Genomic DNA, 22,769 nt, shown 5'->3' on the forward strand with positions numbered 1-22,769 from the left:
GTAATGGATATACTTTAGTTCATTATACTCCTTTTATGTTTGAAATTTTCATTTAGAAATATTGTTTTAAAAGAGTACATAGTATAATTCCATTTATATACAATTCTAGAAAATACAAACTAATCTAAGTGACAGAAAGCAGATCAGTGGTTGCCTGGAGACTGGAGGGGCAGGAATGATTCAAAAGGAGCATAAGGGCTTCCCTGGTGGCGCAGTGGTTGAGAGTCCGCCTGCCGATGCAGGGGACACGGGTTCTAGCCCCGGTCCGGGAAGATCCCACATGCCGCGGAGCGGCTGGGCCTGTGAGCCATGGCCGCTGAGCCTGCGCGTCCGGAGCCTGCACTCCGTAACTGGAGAGGCCACGGCGGTGAGAGGCTCACGTACCGCAAAAAAAAAAAAAAGGAGGATGAGGAAACTGGAGGGACAGATACGTTCATCATCTTGATTGTGGTAACAGTTTCACGGTTCATAGTCTCATACCCACATCAAAACATATCAAATCGCACATTATAAATATGTACAGTTTATTACATGTCAATTACACTCCAATAAAGATGTTAAAAAGTTAGAGAAAGCATTTTATTGTCAGTAACAGTAGCAGCCTTTCATGTAAAAGGAGCATCTGAAAACAAGAAAGAGATTATGGGGATAAAAAACCTGATGGCCCAAATAAAAGTCAATAGAAGCAATGCATAGTAAAATGTATGCTTCAAAAAACATAATTAGTGAGTAAAAATACTTTCAAAGAATTTTCCCAAAGCTTGAGGGAGAAAAAAAGGACAAAGAGGTGGGCATTGAAAGAAAAAACAAATTCAAAAAATAAAGAGAGTTTTGAAATAGGAAAGTTGGCGCGGCTGCGGGATCCGATTCTGGAGACCCGCTGTTGGCTGGTATCACATTGTCTTACAAAGTGGTAGAGGATGAACTGGCACTATTCGATAAAAGCATAAATGAATTTTGGAATAAATTCAAAAGCACTGTCAGTGACACCTCCTGTCAGATGGTGGGCCTAAGAGATACCTACAAGGATTCCATTAAAGCATTTGCAGAAAAGCTGGCTGTGAAATTAAAGGAAGAAGAACGAATGGTTGAGATGTTTCTGGAATATCAAAATCAGATCTGCAGGCAGAATAAGCTCACTCAAGAAAAGAAAGAGAATTTGTTGAAGTTGATTGCTGAAGTAAAAGACAAAAAGCAGGAACTGGACGCACTGACTGCAGATATCCAGGACCTTAAGGAAGAATATGCTAGGAAGAGGGAAACTATTTCCACTGCTAACAAAGCTAATGAAGAGAGGTTGAAAAGGCTACAGAAATCTGCAGACCTGTATACAGGTCGACTTGGACTAGAAATTCGAAAAATTTATGGTGGTAAGTTGCAATTTATATTCACTAATATTGACCCTAAGCATCCTGAGAGCCTATTTATGTTTTCCCTGAGCCTAAATGAAGCAAGGGACTATGAGGTGTCAGATAGCGCTCCTCATTTTGAGTGCCTAGCAGAATTTCAAGAAAATGTAAGGAAGACCAACAATTTTTCGGCTTTTCTTGCCAATGTTCGGAAAGCTTTTACTGCTATTGTTTATAATTAATGTATAAATAAAAACCGTTAAAAAAATTAAAATATAGAGAAAATCCTTAAGAGTTTCCACGTCCAAAAAAAACATCATCATCAACAACAATGGTTATCTGCAAAAGAAAGAGAATGTGATTAACATCAACACCAAATATTGTGGGACAACAATTACAGAGCTCTGGGAGAACAGGACTATGACAATAGGGTTCTAAACAACTAAATTATGGCCCCTACGTGACAACTGCAAATTTTAAGATTTTTACCTTAGAAATTATAACACTTTTATATATGATTTCTGGGGAAAAAATAAGGAGCAGCACTTCTAAATTTCTAGGGGAAGAAGAGAGGAATACAGAAAACTTGCTCAATATAGCAAAACAGAAAAAAAAAATGAAGAAGAAAATTTTACTCCCACCCCCACCCACCAAAAAAATAAAAAAGGAAACAAACACATCAAACACAAATACTATAATATATGTGAATGTATTAAATTTCTCTATAAGGAGACAGATTGGAATAGAAGTAAACATCTCCCAAGTTACTGTTCATAAGAAAACATCTCAAACAAAAAGTCTTAGCAATATAGAAAATAAAGAGATGAGAAAATACATACCTAGAAAACACAAACAAAGTTAAGCAGCTGTGGTAATACTACCATCAAACACAATTTATGGCAAAAGACTTAGTGGGACTAAAAGGGATAAAATATTCAAGTCATAGTAAAGTTAGATAAGAAGATGCTTACATGTCAAATCGTGCTTACATGAATGAGGTCAAGTAGCAAAAAAAAAAGATATAGTCTGAATAATTTAATTACAAATTTTATTTCATATACAGGTCTAAAACTGTGTATATTACATAGAATACACATTATTTCCAAATGTCTGTGGCTCATTTATAAAATTTAATTACACATTTAGTCATCCACAAGAAAAACTTCAACAAAATCTAAAAAGTGGAAATGTTCAGGCCAAATTCTCTGACCACAATGCAATATATAATTCATCACTTTTAAACTGCTTAAAAGAAAAATAGTGACCTAATTAGCTCGAAGAAACTAAGCTTAAATGGTGGTGCAAATAATTCTGTTAGAGCCAAAAGACTTGCTTACTTTTCAAGTGTTTATGCTCTGTAAACATTTCAGGAAAGAAAACAAAAGCTCAGAGAGCAGACTTTGTCTATCTGTTCACCACTATCTTTTAGCACACAGTGGATGCTCAACAAGTGTTTATTGAATGAATTAAATAAAAATCATCATACACTGTATCTGTTACCCACCAGGTATTCCCTATTAAATGATTAAATGGCATTTAGTAAAATGTAGCGTGTGTTCCTGGAAATCTCCATTTTTAGCAAGTGCGAATACCAGGTAATCCTTATGTTCACTAAACATTAAGAACTGCTAGGTTATAAGAAACCAAAATGAATGAAAACCAAGAAACATTACCTTTAAAGTCAAAACAGTACAGCTATTATAATATTGTTCTGGCAGTTTTAATCAATGTAATGAGGCAAGGAAGGGATAGAGGGAGGGAGAGAGAAATGTATCATTACCATATCAGGAAGAAAACAATTACATTAGTTTGTAAGTGAAATGACTGCCTATCCAAGAGAATAAATTGAAAATTGTTAGAATTTAAGTTGCAAAAGGTGGCTAATTCAAGATAAATTATTAATATACCAGCAATAATCATAAGGGGAAAATACAGGAAAATGAACGTTCACAACAGCAATAAAAATTCAAATATCAAGGAATAAACTAAACAGGTAATGCATGTGAAGAAAATGTCAAAACTGTACTTTATCAATCAGCTATTTAGAGCTCTGTGCTATTTAGAGCTTGTGCTATGTTAACGCATCTAAGTTGGAAGGACATTTCCGAGAATCCCCTTCCTTTTATAGTTCTTTGTAGTGCTGGCTACAGGAGACACTGTACATGGGACTTGGAAGGCAGAAGTGAAGCAGCCACATTTTTTAACTCTAAAGGTTGGTGCTGGACGCACCATGGAGCTCGCACGTCTTGCTGCTGATCTGTCAGCTCACCTTGCTGGCATGAGCAAGCAGCTAGGCCTGCAGCTCCTTCAGCCTTCACCATATCTTCCTTCAGCTTCTCCAAATCCTGGGCCTGCATGTGCAGCCCCAAGGTCAAGAGTGCCAGCCTCTCCTGCAGGTCACCCACAGCATCAAAACTGGATTTGGTGAGAGGCCAGTGCAGGTTCCATTCTGTCCTTGTTCTCATCCACATCTACCTTCCCCTCCCGACTTGCTGCAGCTTCAGGTTCAAAAACAGACTCAGAGGCAACGGCCTGCAGCGCCTGCCCTCCGAGCCCCACGATTACAGCAGGTCTAAACTTCTTATTCCTTAGCACGCAAAGTAGTTCTGTTCCTTTGATGGAACTTTACTGATACAAGAGCCAGACCATTTTACTGAGGAAGAAGACAACATGGATGGTATTATCCTCCTCAAATTAATCTATAAATTTAATGTAACTCATCAAAATCATAAAAGGGATTTTCTTTTAGCAACTTCACAAAACATTTTCAGATTGGCATTTGAAAGAGTTAATGCCAATAAACTTGCAAAAGCAGAGTAATATGAATACTGAAAGGTAAATGCAAAGTCTGAGACAGGTCAAGTGTGTGTTTGGGGAAGGCGGAAATGTATGTAGAATTCCAAATTGGTAAGGAACAATTATTTCACTCAGATCCTGTGTCAGGTAGGGTTCTTAAGTGCACGGAAGAGAAAGGACTCTAAGTAAAAGCAAAAACCATTAAAAGGATATTGGGAAATCACAGACTTGCCAGGTTTCAAGAACCAGGCTTCAAACTCTGCCTCAAGCACCTCAGTGAAAATGACACCAGACACCTGTGGTGAAGACCTCTCTGCCCCCGAGCCCAGCTTACACTGCCTGACCCATCACCACATTTTATCATTGGCATTGCTGCTAGTACTGCCCTATCTGCTTCTGTCATAAAAGATTCTTGGCATATTTGTTTCTTTGCTCTCAAAACTTGGAGTTGGGGGCTTCCCTGGTGGCGCAGTGGTCGAGAGTCCGCCTGCCGATGCAGGGGACACGTGTTCGTGCCCCGGTCAGGGAAGATCCCATATGCCGCGGAGCGGCTGGGCCCGTAAACCATGGCCGCTGGGCCTGCGCGTCCGGAGCCTGTGCTCCGCAACGGAAGAGGCCACAACAGTGAGAGGCCTGCATACCGCAAAAAAAAAAAAAAAAATACTGATAACTATATAAAAATGTAGACTTCTGCATGTCAAAATTAAAGACTAATAAATGGAGGAAATTTTGAACATTTATGATGGAGAAAGATTAGAAGCCCTACTTTACTAAGGGCTTTTAAAACTAACAAGAAGAAAAAATACGTATCCCAATAATAACATGGCAATGTCTATGAAAAGGCAATTTGGAAAAGGAATAAATACAAACGGTCAAAGAAAACTATTAAAAGATTTCAACTTTATTGGTAATCAATTGAATTTAAAACAATGAGATTTCAACATAAGATCGACGAAAGATTGCTAATGATTTGTTTGTGGTGGGGAAACAATCACTCAGTATTAGCAGTTGTATAAATTGGTATAACTCTTCTAGCAGACAATTTGACAATATGTATCGAAAATGATTAATAAATGAGCAAACACTTGACTCAGGATTTCCAATTCTAGGAAATTATCCTAAGAAATGAATTAGATAAATACAAAGAGTTACACATGGATGTTCAGCACAGCATTGTTTATAATAAGGAAAAATTAGAAACTATGTGTCCAAAATACAGGGCTAGTGAAATAAATTCCATACAATTATGCAGTCATTAAAAAAATACTTATTCCCATATTTGTTGACATAGGAAATGCTCAATAGATACTAAAATTTAAAAGGTAGCCTAAAAATAATATGTAAAATATTACATTTTTTGTTAAAAATATGTACATATGCATAAAAAATCTGGAAGGCTGTTCATTTGGCTTGTCTCTCACTAGTGGGCTTACATGTGATCATTACTTTTTTTCCCTTTTCTTTGATTTCATAAAAATTTTTAATGTTACTATCATGAAAACAAAACCAATAAAGCTCCTTTGAAAAGTTAGAAGTAATTAATAACTCAGACCATGATGCTAAGCTCAGTTTCTTAAAGTATAATTTTTAAAAATGTAGAAACATATTTATAACATTATAAATATTAATAAAATATTAGAATATATAACATTAATAAACATTAATGAAATTGTATGCAAATCTCACGTCAAATTTATAAGTATAATATAAAAATAATGTATTTATATTTATGTATTAGTTGGTACATGAAAAGCCTGTATGAAAGATTTCTGTATCTCCAGATGAAATAAACTTATGCAGGTTCCTTTAAGTTTTTTTATTAGTGTGAAGAATACTTGCTTTGCAGAGAACAACTATTTTGTTAATGACAATGGAATCTAAAACCATCCTCAAATTCTTAGTCATTTGGAAAAATGAAAATTGTTCTCTAAAGCACTAAGATTGAGTTATAGTCTACAGATTCTTCCAGGATTAGGAAATAATGATTTCAAGATACTTTCAACCAAGAGATATGACCAAAATGCAAAAGAAACCTCCAAGGTCATGAATCCTTTCCATATACCTTAGGATTTTAGTTCCACACATCATGAATCAGGTCCCTGCTTTGCAAAGTAAACATCTGACACCTGAATGGATAAAGAAGTCAATGTGTTTAAAGGCTCAGTGCATATAATTTTAAAGTTTATAAAATATTCCTTTGAACCAAAGATAATATCATTATCCCCTTAGCTGGATGGGAACTGGGACACAGAAAGCTTGAATTAATGACCAAGCCGGAGAGGTATAGCCGCAGAGCAATATCCCCCACGGTAAGCCGTGGCCTGTAAATTAGCCCTAAGAAGAAAGAAGGCCATTCAGATGGATGAGTTGTGAGGAGAACGTAGGCTGGGCACAGTATACACAGAGGCCTAACAGAAAAGCTCTTCTGCCGCTCAAACTATGCTTCTGTATGCATTTAATTGCAAATTTATTGTCAAGTCTCATCCTAGAAAGCAGACAAAAGGTCATTATACACCTAATTGCAAATTGCATGATGTCTCTATAAAGCCATTTCATTACATCCATCTTCTTTTACTCACTAAACAATTTTTGTCATCACTAAATATATTTAAATGTACTCACCTAATGTTTTACTCGATGAGTTCAGATACAAGAAAGGATCGAGTAGCTAATGAAGTGTCATGAGCAAAGTGAAACATGAAAAGATCACTTAAAGTATTTAAATGATGATCCAAATTTAAAGCGACGTGAAAAAGAAAAACTTACTGTTTTCCAAATGTCTATATACTGTAGTAGTTTATGAATAGGAACAGATACACATAATGGGGCAGCACAAAATGCATTTTAAATGGAAAGTTTAAACAGCTTGCTTGATGAGAGAGGAACAAAAAGCTCACCTGGGCAAACTCAGAAGCAGATCCTTTCAGCCCTAGTCAAGCCTACAGATGCCTGCAGCACTGCCAACATCTGGACTACAACTTCATGAGACTCTGAGCAGAACCATCTAGCTAAGCCTCTTCCAAAAGTTCTGGCCCAAAGGTACAGTGAGATAATAACTGTTTACTGTTTTAAGCCTCTAAGTTTTGGGGTACAGTAATTTGTTATGCAGCACGGATAGCTAAAACAGTAGTTTCTCTTTTCAAGAAAGGTATAATTATGGTCCCAGAAACACAGTTCCGACATCTATTCCACTCCAACTACTGGTGCAGATATTTAGAGTAGATTCTGAGTATGAGAAAGTAATTTAATAGTTGTACTTCCTCTTATTTATTGTCTCTGACTAGAACACCTAAGTGTCCCATTTTTCTTCTCTCTGCTTCCTTTTTCCACTTCCTGCTCCTCCCGCATAAATAGAATGGACTCCAGAACCTCTTAAACTGTAAAATACCTTTATTTTACATATTCACTTTTGTTGGGTAAGTTCATTAAGAGCAGTAATTATAATTTTCTTAAACTTGTCATGCATGAAGTTAATGTGCTCAAGGTGTTTAATATTTCATTATACTAATACAGGGGGTAAGCAGGTTAGCAATCCTCAGCCTGTGAACTGAAGATATTATTTGGAATGATTTCTGCCATAACAGCCAGTTACCCAGATCATAAATGTCTCTCTATGACTTGCGGGAGCCATTTTCGGCAATGGCCAAACTCTGCCACGCACCATTCCTATAAGAGTACTATGCCATCAACTATGGGGTCTTCAAAGTATACCTAGCAGTAATCCTCCCCCTTTCCTTAACTCTACAAACACATTCTTAGCCAGTTACTTTACACACTGTTGTGCATGGTTTGTTAATAATCTCTGACGTTATTCCTACCAAAAAAATAAGAGGTAGCAAATTCCCAACAGAAATGTCCTTTTCTGCTTCACCCCTTCTCCCCCACCCCAAACCCCATCACAAATATTTACAAAAACCTGAGGAAAAAGCACCGTCTAGAATCCGAAAACTGCCTTTATTATGCTTTACAAATAAGTCCTCTTCAATGAACTGTAGTTGCTGTGAAACTTTATATTTACTTTCTTTAATGCTGTAGTACTCAAAGCAGATGCCAAGTCTAATTCAGCTAATTTGCAAAGAAAGGAAACACAAATCTTGCTCACTTTCACGGATACTCTTCGTAACCTGCATGTAAAATGTTTCTTTCCTATGACCATTACAAATACATACGATTCTGAATTTCAACAAGTCTTAGCAAATTCCCAAAGTCATTCTTTCCTAAGGTTGGCATGATTCAATAATTTTTAAAATGTCAATTAAGAAAATAGGTGGAAAGCCCTGGCGTCTGCAGGGAAGGGAACAAGTTACAATCTCCACAATCACCCCTCCCGGTAGCCTGGGCGCCTTAAGGGCCCTCGTGGCTGGAAAGGTGGCAATGGGCAACTCTGGCAAGATCGCCGGCAACCCGCCCAGAGCCAGGGAAACGCCAGGGGCGCGAAGCCTAGGCGAGGGCTTGACGCCCATGGGATCTATAAGGCGCGACGAAGCAGGAGGGCCGTGCAGGGATCGCGCAGATCCCGGAGACACCGGCCAGTGTCTGTCGAGCACACCCCGCCTGCTCTCGGGTCCCACGCGACTGCCGCCCCTCCACGCCTTCCCATCGGGAACCTGGATCTTCTAGACTTCAGGTTCAGGTGGTCCCCGCCTCCGGCCTGCCACCTCAGGACGCAGTTTCGCGGCGTCCATACAGTCAGTCACCCCCCCCGCCCGGTCCCTTGCTGAGGATCAGCCGCACCCACCGTCTACTCCCCCAGCTGAAACAAGCCAGCCGCGCGAACGGCGGCTCCGCCCCTCTACACCCGCTTCCGTCGGTACCATAGAGACGCCGGCCGCGGGCCTGAGCGACTCTAGCCCGCGACGCAGGCCGAGAGGACGCCGGGATACTGGTTCCACTCTAAGCGGCCAGGAACGCGGCTTGAGGGCTCTTAAGACGAGGGGTTGGGTACCTCGAGTTCCCCTACCGTCGTGCTCCCCAAAAGGACACATTTGGGACGACGGGTGGGAAGTGAAAAGTGCCTTGTTGGTTCCCCTCTCTCGACCCTGAGGATTCATTCTCGGCTTAGCCGGCGCCGTCCACAGCGCGCCCACGCGGCGGCGGGAAGCCGGGGACGCGAATTAACCTCACCGAATATGGGACGCGCGGGCTTCTGCCCAGAGGTGCCGCCGGCTGTCCCGGAGATGTAGAGATGTTTCCGACCTCCTGCATGGGATCCTTTAGGGTGGGCGTAGGAGAGAGTTTTTCACTCCGCAAGACCGGGCGACTTTGCGGACCTTACGGTCCTCTGTGGCGCTCCACCGCCCCCTTGGGGAGCTCTTGATAATTACTCTTTGGCGCTGTGCGGTATACGTTGGGGGCAGCTTTTTCTTGTGGACAGCAGTGAGAAGGCTAGAACGCTTAATCATGACTACTGAATGCCCAAGAGTCGGAAAAAGAGACAACATAAAGGGTGGCTTGACTCTGATTAACTGAACGGACAAGGTGCAGCTTGTTTAATGGGTCTGTGGCCAGTTCCCATCCCGACTCCCTGCCTCGGAGTGGTGGCTGCTCTGTGAGCACCAAGGAGACATCGAGCTTGACATGTGGCTCTAGTAAGCACTGGGCGAAAAGCGGGGGCTCAAAGAGGAAAATTTCTTTCTCCTTCCTACCTGGTTTCTCAAAACAAGTGTTGGATGTAATGCAGGGGCGGCAATGGGATTATATTAAGTACATAGTTGAAGGAGACCATAGAGAATCCGAATCTTCTATCTCAAGCAAACTTCTAGGTCTTTCACGGAACCTTAAAGTGTGGCTGAGTTTCTGTTACAGAACTTTTCATTGCTTGTCACACTCTTGGTTCTTAGCCAACGGGAAAGACTCAACTGAGGGAGGAAATTATACATATTTTACCTGCACAGCTTAAAAGCTTATTAAAAATATTACTGAACACATTAACCACAATATTGGGTGCTTTTAGTCATGTTAAGAACAAATATTTTCTGTCTGAATGCAGTAACAGTTTGGCATTACCCTTATGGCAGCATGGGTGCATTTCTTATAGTCTAGGCTTTCTAGAGTTATTTAGGGACAACATAGGTGGTTTCCTGCAACCAAAACAGAACTTAGTTATTTTCTCTGTGGGCAGTGTGCTGCCCAAAGGGACTGTTCATTACACAATACATACTGAGCGCTCTCAATATGCCAGGCACTATGCTTGGTAATAAGACTATAAAATAACTTTATGGAGCTCAAGTTCTAGTGGAGGATACAGACCACAAAGAAGTAAGTTGAATGACTGAAATATGTGTTCTAAAGGAAGTAAACATGGTGATGTAATAGTAACTGGGGGAGGCCCCTCTGAGGCAGGGTTATTTGTGCTGAGACCTGAAGGTGGCAGGGAGCCCACTGTGAGCTAAAGAGAGCATTGTGCCCATTCAAATTGCTTACATTACCTCTCCTAACCTACTACACTCTGCTTGCTTTGCTCTCTATTTTTCTCGTTGTTTCCTCTGTTGCTTCTTCTCTTTTATGTGAAGAGACTGGTCTTTTCAAGAAATCATAAGTTAATTTGAACATTTCTGATTATGTCTGGTATAATCTTGAAGTCTTTCTAGATGTATGGTTTTGTTCTTTCCCAAGAGACAGGTGTAATACATAGCACTTTTGGTGAGCTCATTCCTCTTTTGGTTTCATACACTTTGTAGCATAAATCTTTGGAGATGTTCAAAACAAATGAAAATATCTGGTACATGAGATAGTCCAGATAAAATTTAGTCTTAGCTAAAGTGCTCGATTCTTAGCTTGAAGCAATATTGCCCACATTAAGGTTTTTCGTTTTGTTTTTTTAAGATCTAATTCTCTTTTCATGGTTCTACTGAAAAATACTTGGAGTAGAGAGACTAAATAGCAAATGATCAATGTACACAATTCTGCATAAGTAAAATGAAAGAAACTTGATTAATAGTGAATGCTCCACAAGACAAAACAGCAACAACTACAGTTTTATAAAATTTTTTCTCAAATCTGAGATAAGAAATTGTTCAAATTTTTAAAATAGTTCTTTATTAATAAAATATATATTTTAAAATTTACAAGTTAGGTAAAATACCTCCAAAGTTAAATGTCATTTCTCATAAAATCATTGTACAGAAGTCATATATATAATTTCTTGGCTTTCTAGTAATTTTCTACCAGTCACTTGAAATAACATCCTCAAGGTTTAATAATATATTGTAATAATTCCATATTTCACCTTTTAGAGTTTGATAGAAGACAGTCAATATCCTGAAGGATTTCAGAGGTTTTTTTCAATGCCACTGATACACTCTTTTCATTAACTTCTTTTAGCAAGTCTTCTGAAGATTGTGGTTTACAATGATCCAAAGACTGTTCATTTTTCTTGTTAGAAATCTGGCTTAGGACACCACTGTTCTCCAATAATACTAAGTTGCTTAGTTAAGGAGCTTTTCCCCAATATTTTTCATTATAATTGTTTTTAATTCAGAAAGCCTAGCCTTCATATTAAAATATTATTTCTCCATTGGGAGGAAGATCTCTTGGATTCACAGTAGAGTTGGGACTTCAGAATTTATCAAGTCTATCCCTTATAGATGAAGAAACTAGTTAAGACTATAAGAGGGGGAAAGGAAAAGAGAGTATGTATGTCTGTATTTGGATGGAAGTTTGGTGACAGGGAGGAAATAAAAGAATTGAAACCTCAGTAACATTTCTTTAAATGAAGAAGTGATATGGGAATAAAAGGGAACCAAAGTAGGGGTGAGAGGAATACAAACAATCTGTGTAGGGTATTTTTAACTTAAAACATCTAGAGTGAAAAGAATCTGTCCTCTGTTGCAGAGCTACTTTATTATTTGAATAGGATTATGGAAAAATAACAGGATAAAAGAAATTTAGATGATTGGGATAGGAATGTACAGAACAAAAGGTTTAATAAGAAAAAGAAGTAAGAGTCCAGTCCAAGCTGGTGATGTAGGAGGTTCCTGAACTCACCTCCTCCCACAAATGTGACACTGAATCTACAGCTACACATGGAGAAATTCTCGCTGTCAGAAATCCAGGAACTACCCGAGTGACTCCTATACACTGAGTGAATAAGAATATATCCACAATTAAATGGGTAAGAAAGGTTGAGACACACTTTCACTATAAACCCCACCCTTAGCACAATAGGGGGGAACTCACAATTCCCAGCTTCTCCCTGAAGAGTAAACAGTTTGCCCCAAGATCTAATGCTCCAACTTTTAAGACTCCTAAGTGTGGGACAGGCCCCTAAAACTCCTAGTTCTGAGCAGACAGAAACACCCATCTCCCAGTCTTTCCCTCAAAGAGGGCTATTTGCATACTTTAGAAGCTGCTGCCTGAGGTATGCCTATTTGCATGTTTTAAAAGCTTCTCATTTAGCACGTGCCTAGGGGCTGAATGTGATCCTCCCTGGAGACTCAGGAGGCTGGCAGATGATATCTCCACATTCTTTCTCTGGCCTACTCAAGGTTGCTGCTATCTCCCTGGAAGGAGCTTATACACAAAAGAAAATGTCAGTGAAACAAAGAGCTGGGTTTTTTTTTTGCAAAGATAAAATAGACAAACCTTTAGCTAGACTTATCAAGAAAAAAGAAAACTCAAATAAAATTAGAAATGAAAGAAGAGAAATCACAACCAATACCACACAATACAAAGGATCATGAGAGACTACTATGAACAATTATAGGCCAAGATATTGGACAACCTAAAAGAAATGGATAGATTCCTAGAAACATACTGAATCCAGGCTGATTACTAGTAAGGAAATTGAATCAGTAATCAAATACCTCCCAACACAAATGGTTTCACTGGTGAATTCTACTAAATATTTAAACAAGAATTAATACCAATCCTTCTCAAACTCTTCCAAAAAATGGAAGAGGAGAGATACCTCAAAACTAATTTTACGAGGCCACGGTTACCCTGACAACCAGAACCAGATAAAGACACTACAAGAAAAGAAAATTACAGGCCAGTATCTCTGATGAACATAGATGCAAAAGTCCTCAACAAAACATTAGCAAACCAAATTCAACAATATATTAAAATAGTCATACACCATGATCAAGTGGGATTTATTCTAGGGATACAAGGATGGTTAAACATATGAAAATTAATGTGGTATACCACATTAACAAAATAAAGGATAGAAATCATATGTCAATAGATGCAGAAAAACACTCAACAAACTGGGTATAGAGGGAACATACCTGAACATAATAAAGGCTATATATGATTAGCCTACAACTAATATCATATTCAACAGTGAAAAGCTGAAAGCTTTTCTTCTAAAATAAGAAGACAGTAATGCTCACTCTCAACCCCTTTTATTCAATATAGTACTGGAAGTCCCAGCCAGAGCAATTAGACAAAAAAAAAAGAAGAAATAAAAGGCATACAAATCAGAAGGGAAGAAGTAAAGCTGTCTCTATTTGCAGATGATATGATATTATATATAGACTCTGCTAAAGTCTCCACCAAAAACCTGGTAGAACTAATAAATTTAGTAAAGTTGCAGGATACAAAATCAATATAAAAATTAAGCTGCATTTCTATACATTAATAATGAATTACCTGGGCTTCCCTGGTGGCGCAGTGGTTAAGAATCTGCCTGCCAATGCAGGGTACATGGGTTTGAGCCCTGGTTCGGGAAGATCTCACATGCCGTGGAGCAACTAAGCCCGTGTACCACAACTACTGAGCCTGAGCTCTAGAGCCCATGAACCACAACTACTGAGTGCACGTGCCACAACTACTGAAGCCTGCGTGCCTAGAGCCCATGCTCTGCAACAAGAGAAGCCACTGCAGTGAGAAGCCCGCACACCACAACAAAGAGCAGCCCCCGCTTGACGCAACTAGAGAAAGCCTGCGCACAGCAACGAAGACCCAATACAGCCAAAAATAAATAAATAAATAAAATAAATTTATAAAAATAAATAATGAATTATCAGACAAAGAAAGTAGGAAAACAATTCCATTTATAATTACATCAAAAAGAATAAAATACCTAGGAATAAATTTAAGCAACAAGGTGAAAGATCTGTACATTGAAAACTATAAGACATTAGATGAAACAGAATAAGACACAAATAAATGGAAAGATATTCTGTACTCATGAATTGGAAGAATTAATATTGGTAAAATGTCCATACTACGCAAAGCAATCTACAGATTCAATACAATATTCAATGTATTGAACAATACAAAATTCTAATGGCATTTTTCACAGAAATAGAACAAACAGTACTGAAATTTGTATGGAACCAAAAAATACCTCAAATAGCCAAAGCAAACTTGAGAAAGAAGAACAACTCTGGAAGTTTTCTGATTTCAAACTATGGTAATCAAAACAGTATGACATTGGCAAAAACCAGAAATATAGATCAATGGAACAGAATAAGAAGTCCAGAAATAAAGTCACGTATGTCTGTAATGGTCAATTAATTTACAACAAACAGTCAAAAATATACAATGGAGAAAGGATAGACTCTTCAATAAACGATGTTGGGAAAACTGGACCTCTACCTTACACCATACACAAAAATCAACTCAAAATGGATTAAAGACTTGAATGTAATAAGACCTGAGACCAAAAAACCCCTAGAAGAAAACATAGGGTGTAATAAACTCCTTGACATCAGTCTTGGCAATGACTTTTTGACACCAGAAGCAAAGAAAACAAAAGCAAAAATAAACAAGCGGTACTTGTCAAACTAAAAAGCTTTTGCACAGCAAAGGACACCTTCAACAAAATGAAAAGGCAACCTATGGAATGGAAGAAAATATTGCAAATTATATTTCTGATAAGAGGTTAATATCCAAGATATTCAAACAACTCATACAACTCAATAGCAAAAAAAAAAAAAAAACAATTAAAAAATGAGCAGAGGAACTGAATAGGTACTTTTCCAAAGACATACAGATGGCCAACAGGTACATGAAAAGGTGCTCAACATCACTAATCATCATGGGAAATGCAAATCAAAACCAATGAGCTATCACCTCACACCTGTTAGAATGGCTATCATCAAAAAGATAAGACATAACAAGTGTTGGTAAGGATATGGAGAAAAGAGAACCCTTGTGTACCTTGGTAGAAATATAAATTAGTACAGCCACTGTGGAAAACAGTATGGAAGTTTCCTCAAAAATTTACAAATAGAACTACCATATGATCCAGCAATCTTACTTCTGGGTATATATCCAAAAGAAATGAAAACAGTCGGGGCTTCCCTGGTGAAGCAGTGGTTGCGAGTCCACCTGCCGATGCAGGGGACACGGGTTCATACCCCGGTCCGGGAAGATCCCACATGCTGCGGAGCAGCTGGGCCCATGAGCCATGGCCGCTAAGCCTGCGCATCTGGAGCCTGTGCTCCGCAACGGGAGAGGCCACAACAGTGAGAGGCCCACGTACCACAAAAAAACCAAAAACAAAAACAAAAAAAAAGAAATGAAAACAGTCTATTGAAGAGATAGCTGTACTCTTTTGTTCACTGCAGCATTTTTCACAATAGCCAAGATATGGAGACAACCTAAGTGTCCACTGTTGGATGAATGGATAAAGAAGATGTGGTACATATATATACACACAATGGAATACTACTCAGCCATGAGAAAGAAGGAAATTCTGACATTTGCAACAACACGGATGGACCTTGACAGCATTTTGCTAAGTGAACTAAGCTAGACAGAGAAAGACAAATACATGGTGTCACTCATATGTGGAATTTTTTAAAAAGTCAAACTCATGGAAACAGAATGTAGACTGGTAGTTGCCAGGGGCTGGGGGTGGGGAAAGAGGGAGAGGTTGGTAAAAGCATATGAACTTTCAGCTATAAGATGAATAAGGTCTGAGGATCTAATGTATAACATGGTGACTGTAGCTGATAACACTGTGTTGTATGACTGAGGTTTGTTGGGAGGGTGGAAATCAGATGTTCTCACCACCATCTACCCCGGGAGGGTTGGTGAGGTAGAGGAGAGGAGGAAGATAGATATGTGAAGTGATATATGTGTTAATTAACAAGATAGGGTGATCCTTTTACAGTGTGTATGTGTGTCAGGTCACTGTGATATACTATTTAAGTATCTTATAATTTTTTCAATTATACCTCAATAAAGCTGAAATTTTTTTACAAATAATAGTATATAAAAATCCTACAAATTTAAAAAAAGAAAGAAGTCAGAGATAGTTCTCAGTTATAATTTAGAATATAATTATATAAGTGTGAAAGTCTCCATAGGACATCTTAACCCCAGTTCACTGTCCTTTGCTGAGTTAAACCCAATGAAAAGTACAAATGCTAACATGATGTACCTCCTATAGACAAGATACATCTTAAATTACAATCTTAAATATTATTCAATAAAGCTCTGTAATATATAAGTATGAATTAATATAAAGTAGAGTCATGAATTAAGCCTACAATGGAAAGAGAGAAATTATGCAGGACAATACATTCTGTTTAAAGGATACAGTTAAACTTCTGTATCTTTTCAAGTTCAGAAGCCACAGACCTGTGCAAAAAAAACCTCATGCTAGTTGTCTGATTCTTTTATATCCACAATATTTCAAATGAGCATACTTAATTTTTTTTCATAAAGGTTAGAATTTTTGACATAAGAACCTAGAGGTTAAGAATTCTCTTTATATTGGCTTTATGTAGCAACAAATCACCTTGATTCAACTGATGCTTACTGAGTGCCTTTCATGAGTAAGGCAAGTGAATAAAAGTCCTCCACCTCCAGGACTTCTGAATTAAGTATTGAGGTTTGAAGGTAATGAGCCTTCCTGCTACAACTCAGTACTGACATGGCATATCTTCTACTTTCCTCCTCAAGGTTTACTAAAACTTTAAAAACCTACTAAAATCTCATCACTTCTATGAAAGAAATACTCTCTCCTTTGAATTCCTACAGCAGTATGTTAATTAATCATAAACTTCTTTGTAATGCTTTCTCTTGAACTGTTTAATTTTCTGATCTTCATACCTAGATAGTTTCTTTGGAGGAGAAGGGATCTTACACATATAGTTAAGACCTCATTTATATGGAACTCTTAGGGAATGGACGGTCTCCAGGGCCAACTTTTTATACGACTGAATTAGGTGTCAAAACATAATGACTACTTTCTATTAAATTTCTTCTGGAATAGACTACCATTTCATTGTTTTCTTAAGCACAGTATACTAAACATTCTCTTCTTGACTTGAAGGGTTAATATATGAACATCAGCCCTTACCATGTTCCACAGAAACAGATATTGGGGCAACTGGTGTGGGATAGAAGGCTAAATGTACACAAATCCAGCAGAACCTCTTACGTGTGTGTTCTTTGTGTTTTCCCTCATCACTAGATGAAATATGAGCAGTGGCACACAACTAGAAAATAGTGTAACTGGACTAGCTTTGCAAAATTAATGAGGACATTCATGCTAAAACATCTCTTTATTCAAGTCACTAGAAAAGTCTTTTCACAGCTCACAATAGGGTATACGACTTGTCTGCTTTACTGGCAGACAATGGACCATACACAATGGACCACATGCACCTCATCAGCCTGCACTCTTTCCTTGTACTCCAGCCTATGAACGGAGAATAAAAGAGACCTTTCATCATTTTAAGCATCCGTAGTAAAAACCTGGATGTGACTTACTCCAAAACCCGCCGACTCTTCATCATTGCAAAACACACTCCCCCTGCCTTTTTTAAACATGAGACACATTTTCTGGGTACACCCAGAACCGTACAAACTACCTTTAATGCTGTCACTCATATGATAAACCAACGTCTTATAAAATATCTCCTGTACTATTTTTTGACAAGCATTCCTATTAAAAAGTTGAACGAGTAAGCTAATAATATAGGGTGAGTTGGAAATAAAATATTGAAATACAATTTAGGTAGCTGTATATTATGTTTACAGCTGAAATACAATTTAGGTAACTGTTTATTATGCGATCTCTTCTCTCCCTTCAACCTATCCACTTTGACAAGAAAACAAGAATCATCTGATTCTGTGGAGATGTCTTAGGCTTTGGGAGGGGAATGGAGCTGTTCAAGTGCTGTATCTCCCCTCCCCACTCCTCAATTCCTGTCTCCCCTCTGCTCCGCGTTGCTTCCACCCATAGCTGCTTTCACCAATCTGTACTTCTCTTACCCCCTCACTTCTCAGTTTGTCTTGACAGTTATCCTCTTCTAAGCTTTCACATAAAAAGCCTAGCATTTTACAAACTTTGCCAGCTGAGCAATGATGAAGTAACCAATTTTATAGCCATGTACAATTTCCCTTTCTTCCCAACTATGTTTTTTGCTAGCTATTAAGGCAACTTTTCTGCTCCTAAACTGTAGCTGAAGAGCGGGACCTGGAAAGCTGAATCCTTAAGATATCTGGATATTCAAATAACATCTACTGATTTGATTGTACCTCTTTCTCTAAGTAACTTAGGAAAAGGTGATAAGAATCAAGCTTATTGTATATATATTTTTTCACCATGCACCATGCACTAAGACACCTTACAGCTTACTTTATTCTTTTTATTTATTTATTTGGCTGTGCCAGGTCTTAGTTGCGGCACGCAGGATCTTTAGCTGCAGCATGTGGGCTCTTAGTTACGGCATGTGGGATCTAGTTCCCTGACCAGGGATCCAATCTGGGCCCCCTGCATTGAGAGTTCGGAGTCTTAACAGCTGGACCACCAGGTAAGTCCTCTTACAACTTACTTTAATTTAAAGCTTCCTAAATTGTTCCTGATATCCTTCTTTTCCAATATAATCAGATTATACTCTTGCAGTGACACTAACCTTCCTAAGGCTCTTTCTTCCTGTCATTTTTCCATATAGGAACTTGTAATTCTATGAAGTCTGAACTCCTCTATTGATTACAAGGTCTATTCCTATCCATCAGAGTCACACTACACCCAAGCAGGTAAGTGTCTGCTCCATAAAAACTAACTTCTTACTATCTCCACAAGCCAAAATACCCTTTTTTACCTCTGCCCTTGCTTCCTCCCTAAAATGTCTTAATTTCCCTAAATATTCCTTCGGAGCCCAGTTCTAGTCCCCTACACACTGAAAGGCACACAGGAGGGACTGAAATCTTGCTTTATTTGTTGATTTATCAATTAATTTGGGGGAGGCAATTAATATAATAGAAGTTATTTAAAAATCAACTTTTCCTGAAAGCTTGTTATGTTAGTCAACATTTTATTTCCTTTAATATTACTAAGATAAAAAAAAATATATCCTCTAAATTTTTCCATAAAGTTTTCAGGATGAATTTATTACACTAAAAGAGTCACCCATTTTGATATGAAGTTTTCAAATCTTCAGATGAAATATACTATGATGAAAGGTAATAAGTGAGATATCCAATTAAAGATATTTTCAAGATTTAAGCTATCAAAACATCATAGGAGTTAAATATATTTAACTAAGAGAAAGTTCTTTTGGGAAAAAGAGTCAGTTTACCTTTTAACATTTTAATTTTTGAGGATTACTTGGCTCTTCTACACAGATTAAGTTTAAAATAAATACAAATACCAGTTTTCTTCCGGAACAGAAGATGAAGGATGTGTAGGCATTTCTTTCTGACTAGTCTGGGTCAGTCTTCTGCACCATGATATTACTGTTGTCACATATCTAGATTGAATACATTAAGACATATATTTGAAAAACGAACTTGTAGAATATTTATAAAAGCATTTAAAAATTGGAAAAATCATTAAGATGGTTTGGGAAAAAAGAATAAAGAAAAAATTCTAAAGTAGGGCAATTTTTAAATCGTTTTCATTGGAAAAAGAAAAAGCAAGTTTTTCTCATTCATCAGGAATAAGATGATTTACTCACATATATGATTAATAAAGATGAGATTTAAGAATCAGAACACAGGTTAACACTTGGATTTCATTCAAAGTTCTAATACCTAAATTCTCCTTTTAGTTTTTCAAAGTAAAATGAATTTCATTAAATTTTATCATGAAAATGTCTTTACACACAAGACTAAGTGAGCATTTGCTTTCTAAAATTTAAACCAGAACACACCTGTTAATGCACACACACACACATCCAGAATTACATATAACTCATCAAACACACAAAACAAGTATCAAGTTCAATAAAACGAATGATTTGGAGTGACTGGCTGAAATAAATAGTTAATGTTTGCTAAACAGACACTATCTTTTGAGGCAAATTATTCAAACTAGCAATGAATGTTGGAGCATTTAAACCAAAATGCAATAACTCCCAACAGAAAAATAAATTCAAGAGGTAAAAAAAGCAATTGTTTTGTGAACATCCTCAAGTAAAATCACTAACATGTCAAGAACATCACAAAGAGAATGATTATTATAACAAATTACATAAGCCAAAAGAGAAAAAGTATATTCATAAAAAGCTGATTTCAAGAATCTTCTCCATTTTAAGAATAATCGTTAGCTAGTTTGTTTTATTTCACTTTACAGAAATAATACATAAGTTTAGTTATTTGTGGCTGTAAGCCTTAGTTTAAATTGGTTAGGGGATTAATTAGTTAACTGGTTAACACAGCTGACCACAGTCCAACCTCCACAGCAAGCCAGTTATATCTATAACACATTTCTTTTGAAAAATCACTAGAATACAAATGGAAATGATTAAAGCTGACCTGATCTATTTAGTTATGCTAGAGACCAATATAACTGTAAACCCTGAAACCTGCTGAGGAATTCCCTGGAGGTCCAGTGGTTAAGACTCTGCGCTTCCACTACAGGGGGCGTGAGTTCGATCACCAGTCGGGGAACTAAGATCCCACAAGCCACACGGTATGGCCAAAAAACAAAAACAAAAACAATGCAGCTACTGAAACCCGCTGAAATGACTTTATGCATTTTCCACATGGAAAAACTAAAAATATATACAACATTTAAATAATGTTTTTATGCTTCCTCTCTAAAAGGAAGTTGTTTACTAACATGAAATTATTTTTTTAATTGCTTTCCAGTACCTTTCATATGGTCCAGGGTGTTGAATCTGAATTAACTGATTTTGTCCATCAGGAAAAGTTAACTTACACCAACATAAATTGAGACCTCGATTTACCTTAAGAAGCAAGGAGGAAAGGAAAGTTTTAGTATTCTAGAACTGAAAAACAAAACCTTCTTTTTAATTAATTTTCAGTTAAAAAAAAAAAAAGAAGTAGATGAATCATTAAAACTTTATTTTGACTAACTTAAAAGTTTTGTTTTACATGGGATATGGGTATTATTTAACCACCACCCTTATATAGATAATTATCAAAAGAACAAAAATACTAGTCCCTCTCTCTATAATGAGTTACATTTATAAAAATGACGATTTGTCACACCTTTCTGATTTCTGCTAGGAAATCCAATGAGATCAGTAAAGCCTCTTGACAGATTTTATACTTCAAAAAATAGAGATACTGTGGTACTTCATTTTCTATTTCCACAGATTAAAAATAAATAAATAAAAAATAGATTTCAGTCTGAAGTATAATTACCTGTCTCTGTTCAATAAGAGAGCTGAAATTCCAATTCAGGGTTAGAGTAATGCCATCTAAAAAGACAGCATGTACTTTGTCATCAGAGTATGCAAGAAATCTTCCCACGTTGGGTATGAACGATTCTCTCAAAAGCAAAGGCAGTATATTGCTATCATTTATCCCAGGTACCTAAAACCAGAAAATAAAAATAGCAGGAAAGACAGTTATCCACTAATAAGATTGAAATGATTAATGAACACGGAGGCAACTTCAGATTCTCATTCAGAAGTTGAATATTGTAGAACCCTTACGGATGTTTTGACTTTTCCAGAAGTGGCTACCCAAAAGAGTCTATTGTAAGCAGATTAATACCTTTGGAAAGTCACCATTCTGCTGAACTTTACATAGAAAATAGACAAAGATTAGGAACTACAGCAACATATAGGTTTATAATCAAAGCAGTATAGATACAGAAATCAAGGTCTGAGAATCACTTCCTCCAAGTCAGCATTAAAAAAAATTTACTTTTACAGTTATGGAAATAGAATGAATACTGTAATATGTTTCAAAATAACTATGTTTTCACATACTTCAAATCCAATCAATTCCCCTGTGCTCCCCCTCTAAGAAAAAAGAAACAACAAACTATATACAGTAAAAGTATAACATAAAAGCCCAGTTTTGCAGTGTTTATCTATTAAATGGATTTTTTAAATAAACCAGTATTAATATTACAAAGACTTTCTCACATGACTTAGATGAAAGTAATTTGAACTTATATGTATGTATACAAATAATAAAGCAATTAAAAATATCTTGCTTTTAAAATAATTTAAGATACCATTTTCCAGCAGCATATATGATAGTTATGGCTTAAAGAAAGCTTCATCTTGGCACAATGCTGAAGAATTCTGTGAACAAGGAAAAATACTACTTAAACATTTGCAAATAATGTCATTTTCCAATTCTAGCAACCCATTCTCACTGCTATACAACATTTTAGGCAAGTAACTCGTTTCCACAAAAATACGTTTGGACCTCTTTCTTCCTTAAGCCCCTAGAAGGGAACTACTACTGTTGCTTCCCTTTGTGCTAATCTTACATAATTAAGGTTATTCCTCTAAT

General features: G+C 37.3%; 2 protein-coding genes, 1 long non-coding RNA gene and 1 pseudogene across 7 annotated transcripts in view; 2 read left to right on the forward strand and 2 right to left on the reverse strand.

Annotated features, from left to right (window-relative positions):
- Window positions 1–9,441, reverse strand: part of TMEM267 (transmembrane protein 267) — a 31,263-nt gene extending 21,822 nt beyond the window's left edge. The window contains exon 1 of one of the 2 annotated variants that reach the window (XM_067730635.1): window positions 8,884–8,967. The gene's annotated coding sequence lies outside the window, so the exon portion shown is untranslated. Of the gene's footprint in view, window positions 1–8,883; window positions 8,968–9,269 lie in introns of those variants that run through there. The other variant, XM_067730633.1, reaches the window with a different exon arrangement.
- LOC137221262 (uncharacterized) overlaps window positions 1–22,769 on the forward strand; it is an 87,675-nt gene that overhangs the window by 47,400 nt on the left and 17,506 nt on the right. For both annotated transcript variants that reach the window (XR_010941953.1, XR_010941952.1), the window contains exons 2-3: window positions 18,723–18,862; window positions 19,004–19,088. This is a non-coding gene — a long non-coding RNA (uncharacterized lncRNA). The remainder of the gene's footprint in view (window positions 1–18,722; window positions 18,863–19,003; window positions 19,089–22,769) is intronic.
- Window positions 836–2,206, forward strand: LOC137220552 (kinetochore protein Spc25 pseudogene; annotated as a pseudogene).
- Window positions 11,225–22,769, reverse strand: part of C3H5orf34 (chromosome 3 C5orf34 homolog) — a 31,222-nt gene continuing 19,677 nt past the window's right edge. For 2 of the 3 annotated variants that reach the window (XM_067730631.1, XM_067730632.1), the window contains exons 8-13: window positions 22,486–22,555; window positions 21,663–21,833; window positions 21,147–21,241; window positions 19,703–19,801; window positions 16,639–16,679; window positions 11,225–11,563 (exon numbers count right to left, since the gene is read on the reverse strand). In XM_067730631.1, coding sequence (XP_067586732.1) covers window positions 11,370–11,563; window positions 16,639–16,679; window positions 19,703–19,801; window positions 21,147–21,241; window positions 21,663–21,833; window positions 22,486–22,555 — 670 coding nt within the window. In that variant the 3' untranslated portion in view covers window positions 11,225–11,369. Of the gene's footprint in view, window positions 11,564–16,638; window positions 16,680–19,630; window positions 19,802–21,146; window positions 21,242–21,662; window positions 21,834–22,485; window positions 22,556–22,769 lie in introns of all 3 variants that reach the window. The other variant, XR_010941951.1, reaches the window with a different exon arrangement.

Source organism: Pseudorca crassidens, chromosome 3, assembly GCF_039906515.1.
Source record: "Pseudorca crassidens isolate mPseCra1 chromosome 3, mPseCra1.hap1, whole genome shotgun sequence".
NCBI lineage: Eukaryota > Metazoa > Chordata > Mammalia > Artiodactyla > Delphinidae > Pseudorca > Pseudorca crassidens.